Here is a 7861-nt window from a genome sequence, read left to right on the forward strand (position 1 = left end):
TCCAATTTAACGTTCTAACCACAACGAACACCTTTAAGCGTTCAAGTTTAGAAGTTTATAACTAAAAGGTTAAAAGTTCAGCAAAAAAAAGTTAGAAGTTCAGCTTATACATTCAAGTGATAACCCGTGTGATTGCTTCTAATATTTGTAGTTTTGACTAGGGTATTTATTTGACTTTGGTTATTGCCATTTTGCCATTGCTTCTAACCAATTTGATTGAAGTCAATGTAACAGTTGTCCCACAATCAATAACTGACTTTGGCATGGATTGCTACGTCGGTAATGATTTGACTATAGTATATAGTAGACCACTACGAGGGGTACGATCGTCCCCAGTATATTCTTCATGATGTATTACTTTTATTTAATATCTTCTATTAACAAGCCGTAATCTATTTCCCTCTACAATATATATAAATAACATTCAAACTAAAGTCTAAAACAGCAAAAACAATAGCAAAAATGAACAACTCAATCTTCATCATTTCCATCATCTCTCTCCTTGTCTTCCTCTCTCTCACCACTCCATCTCTCTCCGCCTCCAAACCATGCAACAAAGACGACGAAAAGGTTCTCTTTCAGATCAAAAAGTCCCTAGGAAACCCTTACCATTTAGCCTCTTGGCAAACCACTTTAGATTGCTGCAAATGGTACTGCCTCAAATGCAACAAAACCACCGGCCGTGTCGTCGAACTCACCATCTTCTCGGGCAACATATCCGGTCAAATCCCACCCGAAGTCGGTAACCTCCCGTACCTCCAATACCTGGAGTTTCGAAAACTCACCAACCTAACCGGACAAATCCCATCGTCTATTACTAAACTTACTCACCTCACCATGCTCAGATTAAGCTGGACTAATCTCTCCGGTCCAGTCCCTTCATTCATTAGCCAACTCAAAAACTTAAACGTTCTCGATTTATCATTCAATGATCTCACTGGAACCATACCCCCAGAGCTTGCAACGTTACCGGATTTAACCGAAATGGACCTCAGCAGAAACAAGCTAACCGGTGTCATCCCGGAATCATTCGGGAAGTTCAGTAAAAACTTTCAATCTCTTCACCTTTCACATAACCAGTTAACTGGAACCGTACCCAAATCTTTAGGGTACTTAAACTTCACAGTGATAGACTTTTCACGAAACCAACTGACGGGTGATTTAAGCATGTTTTTTGGACCAAACAAAACCATTCAAATAGCTGATTTCTCAAGGAACAACTTCCAGTTTAACCTCTCGGATGTAAAACTCCCGGCGAGCTTGACATCTTTGGATTTGAATCATAATAGTATTTTTGGTGGTCTACCGGCGGAGTTGACCGGATTAAGTTTGCAGTACTTGAACGTGAGTTACAATAGGTTGTGTGGGGCGATTCCTCAAGGTAGAAACCTGCAGGATTTTGATAACACGTCGTATTTCCATAACCGGTGTCTGTGTGGATCGCCGTTGGCGGCGTGTACCTAAATATATATGTGTGGCTCCGGTGGAGTATATTAAAACAGTGATGGATATAATTTCCATGACAGCGAATAAGAGATAAGATTGTTACGGACCGCCGCGTTATTGAAATCCTTGTTTCCCGGGTTTATATGGGATCTAATTATTGTTGTCGGTGTATTATATTTGCGTGTCCGGATATAAAATACTCCATATTTATTTATTGGTGAAAAATAATAAATGATTTTGTATTGAAGACTTCAGAGTTAAAAGACAACATAAACCATTATTTCAGTAGCCCGTGATTGGTTTATTTATGGTTTATGTTAAACTAATATAAATTAAAAATTTTGTACAGCCTATTTATTTGGCTACATTATCCTTAAAGCATTCAACATAAGATGTTTTCGGGAGTTTTTAGAGGTGAAGGTAAGGTGAAGGAAAGAGTGGATGATATGGAGGTGAAAGAGAGAGTTTTGTTCTTTCGTAAGAACTTTCAAAAACAACTTGTAAGAGTGACTAGAAAAGATGGGAGAGGAAAGAGAATTTATATTTTTAAAAGGTTGTTTGCGAGATAAGTGAGAGAAAAAAATTGATTGGTGGACACGCACCGTGTAACACTCTTAAAAATACATCTAAAAACACCCTTAGACTATTTGTAGTGGGGTATCATCCGATGTCGCCCCGGAACACCTCCCCCTCCCCCCCCCCCCTCCCCCCACAATTTTTGGGCTATCTTCGGGGGGGGGGGGGGGGGGACGACATGTCATTGTCTTCGTGAGTGTGTTTGGAAATGTTATTATTACGTGATACACACACACATATATACATATGTATACATATGTATATATATATGGGAGAGATATTTTAAGAACTTGAGTTATAAGAACTCAATTTTGGACCACACATTTAATTAAATGAGTTAGAATGTGGCTGGGGTTAAATTTGATTAAAAAATAAATCAGGAGAGATAATAAAGATTTTTGTTGATTACATAAGTTTAAACTTTAGTTACACATGTGTAAAAAGTCGATTCGGTGTGTAAAAAATTACGGTTATTTTTTGTACATTACTTACACTTACGTATTACACATGTGTAAAAAAATTCAAAAAAAAAGTTGTTACGTTGAGTTATTTCGAGTTCTTAAAACTCAAAGCGGTTATCAAAAGAAATCAATCATATATATATATATATGAGATAATATTGGCCTACAAACCACTACAATTTAAAATGATAAACGTGATGTTTCATGTCAAAAATTGCATCTCAATGTAGCCCCTCCAGTACATATAGACTAATTATGAATGCTCTTGGTCATAGTTTAGGGTAATTATGTAACATATATATAAACTCAACTATCCTTACAAAACCTATCAAAATATTAGTTAGTGTATTAATTCTTCTTAAGATAAAAAATTCCATTAATTCATTATTTATGCAACTAACGGGAGCTAATAAGTTGTACCTATGGTGATCGGACAAATGTGGAGGGTGGAAGACGGACATGTAGTTATACATGGCGTACTTGGCGCATCACAAATTGATGCAAAGTCACTATAGGGATGTTTGACTAAGCTTCTAAAAATTGTTTATTTACTTTTTGAAAGAAAAACAATTTTAAAAAGCTTTATTTGAAGCCTTTGAAACTTTAAAATAAAGCTTATCAAACAATTTTTGCTTTTAAAAAATCGAATAAGCAATTTTTAAAAGCTCAGCCAAAACACGCTAAAAACATTCATCACCTGTAAAGAATGTTAAGCAATATGGGCTTTATGTCGAACTTTCAAATGTGAGAAAAGACTAGTTTCCCCCCTAAACTAAAAGAATATATGGTGTATGGATAAATAATTCCTATAATGTTACCATTATCTTTACCGGTAAAGGTATTTACCGTTTGAAGTCTTTTAGCGTACGTGGGTGCATGAAATAATTTATCCAGTCTTTTGGATAGGTCTGGTTTGATAGCCTTTGGAATTGTTCTTTTTTCTTCTTTGGCTGTTATATGCATTGCTATTTATTAAGCACTTTCCTAGTACTGAATAAATCGTTTTAGGTTCTGGACTATCTATCTTGTGTGAGAAATGAGAATTATACAATCCAAATCCATTTTTAGTGTGTAGGTAGCCTTCTCTGAACCAACATTGTCCGCTGGCCACGGCCGATTAATTAACTTGTATGTATTGTTCCCAAAGTAGAAGGGCCAGAGTAATACTTTCCATGATAGTGAATAAGATAAGATTGCTCCAAACTGTCGCATTCATTGAGTGCAATGTTTCCCGCGTTTATATCGGATCTAGTTCCTGTTATTTGTATTTTTATTTATTCGTATAAAAGTTATATTTATTGATAAGAAATTTAAAAAAGAAAACATTGAATTTAAGACAACAGAAACAATTAGTTTATTAACCCGTGGTTGACTTGGCTATAGTTCGTATTTAATTCATTCAATGGAAATGTTGTATTCTTTATTATGATAACAACGAACATTATGGCATTTATAACCTAATTGATATGTTGACAAGGGTGTTTATGGTTTGGTTTGAAATCACGAAACCGTCCAACCGGTCATCGTTTTGGTTTTACGATTGGTTTTTTTTTTCTCAACTTTTAGAGGTCGGTTTTAAAATTCTCAAAAACTGTTTGATTTACGGTTTATATCGAAAACCAACATGTATAAAACCATACCTTAAAACTTAATTATATTTATTTTATAAAAATACTTATATATATTATTAGAGATGGTTAATTGACATTTTATAAACTCTAAATAACATGTATTCCTACATGAAGAAAAATAATGGATTAAGTCCAATCAAACAACATTTCAATCCGGCCAGTTTTCCTCATCAATTTGTAAATTATTAAATTATAACCTAAAACCATTTTTCATTTCCAGCACACCAGCTTCTTTTCTACGAAAGGGCTAAGGTTGTTTATACACAACACTGCAACAAGTTAAATTCTGTAAATTTTGGACAACTTTAATTATGTATATAATACCTTTATTTGACGTCTTTCATAAAAGCGCTTCAAGCCTAAACCATGAAACCAAACCGTAACTAACGGTTTGGTTTGGTTTGGTTCGGTTTAAGACTTCCCTGGTTTGGTTTTGGTTCAAAAACCTTTACTAACGGTTTGGTTCACTGTTTGACATAAAACCCGTGAAAATCAGATCGTCAACACCCCTATTGAAAAATACGTAGAGCTAACCAGTTGTAATGATGGACTTGTAAGTGTTTATTTCTGAGTATCGGGAACTGTTTTAAAGGTTAAGAAGCACCATGTCTGACTAAACTATAAATTTATTCAATTTAAATCCAATCTAGCTAGAAAAAAGAGTGAAAAACAATTAATAATAATCATTAGACCAAGTTTCGGCCTTATGCCGGCGTTTTGGATGATAACGTCGGGGGCACACCGCCCATCCTGGCGTTTTGGGTAATTTTTTTAGCGGCGTTTTGTGTGAAACGCTAGAAATGACACATGTTTCAAAAAATATATCCGTTGAGGATATAGCCGTTTGGATTAAAAAAAAAACTTTTTAAAATATTAACACAAATATACTATAAAAACAAACCTAAAGCTCAATATTTTTATACAATTCTACTACTTCTCTATCACATATTTTTTACACAATTCTACTACCACCAAAATGTTTCCGTTCAACAACCAAAATGTTCTCGGTTTCGGTCAATATGCCCGTCCAGGCAACGCAAACAACCAAAATCCACAACCGAACCCATCTATCGTCCCGATGCCAACAGTCCCCGTCCCTCAATCCTCGTATCCGTTCGAAGCGCATATAGCTGCGTACATGCAATATCTAAGTTCCGGCGTATTTTGAAACAAAATTAAAGAGTTGTTCCACGAACTTGGCGGGGACTCGCGTCGAGAAAAAGATTACATACAGTCGAAATGGAACGATATAAACACCAAATGCATGGCTTTCACACCAAATGCATGGCTTTCCATATGGTTCACTCTCGGATGACTCGAACGTGGAGTAGCGGTGTCTCTGACGCGGAAATCATGGAAAGGGCGTTGAAAGAGTATCAACATAAGGTCTCGGGGACCTTCAATTACTTTAGCATTTGGAAAGAACAACTGAGGTTTCACTCAAAATGGGGCCCGGTTATAGAGGCCGACACTGAAAGTGGTCAATCTAAAAAAAGGTCTAAAACATCGTCTTTGGTTGATCCGGAAACGCCACGTTCCGACGCTCGAAACTTCAACTTTAGCGATAATGAAGCTGGGAATCCCTATGCGGATATTACCGAGATGCCTCGACTGGGGGGTAGAAGAAGCAAGGGAGAGGGAAAGGGGAAAGGGGTCGCGTTGTCGTCGGCAACAGGTTTGAATGTCGAAATGGAAAGCTATTTGAAAGAAATGAACATTCGACTCAAAGATATACAAGAACTTTGAGCTAAACGTTTTCAAGTAAATTTGGACGCCGTCGAAGTACTTAAAAGAATTGAATTGGACCACGACATCGAGGTTTTAACAAAAGAGTTATCTAAAGACGACCCGAGAGTCCAATCTCTAAAAGCAATTCAGCAAGCAAAAATTTATGAAAAATACAACATTTAGTCTTGTTATATATATATATATATATATATATATATTTAAAAGGCTAGGGAAGCCATTAATTTTATCACACGTAGCAACGATTTGCGAATACCAACGTAGACAGTTACAAGATCCCCTTCCTTGTTTCTTTCTTTCTCCATCAAAATCACAACCACAGCTCCACCTTTCTTCTTTGCATCTCCATCTGCCATATCTAAATAGAACCCTAAAGCGATCCGACACAACTCCTCACCTCCTTTCTGATTGCTTTTGCCATAGCTCTGATTCAACTGGGAGGATGTTATTGACGCTGATTCATCGTTCTACTCACAGTAAGTTTCTTTCAATCTCCCGTTTCTAAACTCACACACAACAAGGATTTCCTTCAGAATTTGTACAATACATCAATTAGGTTTTAATAATGGTACTGTATTTTTTACAATACCTCAATTAGGTTTTAACCCATTTATGAGTCAAATTAACCCATTTATGCACCGAGTCAACACCTGATAATGTGTCGAAGGCTGCAATAGATACTAATACTAAATTCAAAACGGCTGGACCATTGCTATCCGAATGTCATATTACTTTCTTCTTATTGATGTTATTTCATTACGCTTTTAATTATAACTCAGTGTGTGAATTAATATGTGTTTGGAGTTCTTTTTTCACTTCCATAATTTACTTATTGACTTTACCTATTAAAGTGAATGATGCATTGTCATAGAGAATGTGCTTTTTATATACGTGTCATGTGTAGTTTAATGATATTCATCAAGAATTATTAAAAGTAGCTTGCTGTGTCAAACATAATATGAATACTTAAATACCATTCTTATCATGGCCGTTTAATCTAGGATTCTAATGTTATTTTGATAATAATATGATTATTGTAGTGGAAAATGAGGGGATTAAATTCGAATTAAATAAGAAGTTATGGGGAGTGATTATACTTATGTGGGAGATACATGCTGATGGCAGGGCATGCATCACATAAACTGTAGTAAACCATAATAGCTGGAGTAATGGATCATTTTGCAGTCACGGAAAGGTAATATGCGTCTTTTGGTTAATATAGCCCTTTTTTTCCCTTCTTAGTGCTACGGAATACACCTTAGGTTTATTTTGATTCAAACTTATTATGTCTTTTTTTTTATCTGTTTCTTTTGGAGTTGAATTTTTGGCTCTACTTGCAACAGTTCATATAAAGCTAATCATTTACCCATCACGAGGCTTTAGTTTTTTTTTTTTGCTTTTAGGGTGTTACTAGCATACTATAGAAGGTAGTTGACGAAATATGTGGAAATATTATAGTATTACTTCTGTTATCTACTCCTTTTCATTAGTCATCTATGTGTGCACTCTTTGTAAGAAACTATACATGAACAAATTTGGAAGCTGATACCAACAAGAAAAGGCTGCAACCAAATGTGCTCAAAAATAGAAGAATCCATGAAGCAGCTGCTTTGGCACAAATATGGGGCTATTAGGACAACTAGACAAATATATTATCCAAGCGACACAATTTTTAGATAAAATGTGACTAGGATGACAACTACTTCTCTTTTGTAATTATGGTACGGTTATGGTACTCTATATTGTATCTAATATGTTGCTAATAAAAATCTACTGCTCTTTTGTAATTGTAGTACTATTGTCAACCAAAACTCATGAATGCGTTAACTTTTGTAGTTGTAGTATTGTTGTCGACCAACACTCATGCATGCGTTAATTATAGGTTAGACCCGCCGCAGCGCGCGGGGTCGCCAACTAGTTAATATTTATTGTTGTATTCTTTTAATTTATTTTTTTTTTATTTTAATTTAGTTTTTATTTGTGATTTTCATGTATTATTTT

General features: G+C 35.4%; 1 protein-coding gene across 1 annotated transcript; it reads left to right on the plus strand.

The window, feature by feature from the left end:
• Positions 1–402: 402 nt before the first annotated feature.
• LOC143541380 (polygalacturonase inhibitor-like) lies at positions 403–1638 on the plus strand. The gene has a single exon (XM_077034216.1). It carries the CDS (start codon positions 463–465, stop codon positions 1462–1464), a length of 1002 nt encoding a protein of 333 aa, XP_076890331.1. The 5' UTR covers positions 403–462; the 3' UTR covers positions 1465–1638.
• The last annotated feature ends 6223 nt before the right edge of the window (positions 1639–7861 follow it).

Source organism: Bidens hawaiensis, unplaced genomic scaffold (assembly GCF_021521415.1).
Source record: "Bidens hawaiensis isolate Kalapana, Puna unplaced genomic scaffold, B.hawaiensis_p1.1 tig00012557_1, whole genome shotgun sequence".
Lineage (NCBI taxonomy): Eukaryota > Viridiplantae > Streptophyta > Magnoliopsida > Asterales > Asteraceae > Bidens > Bidens hawaiensis.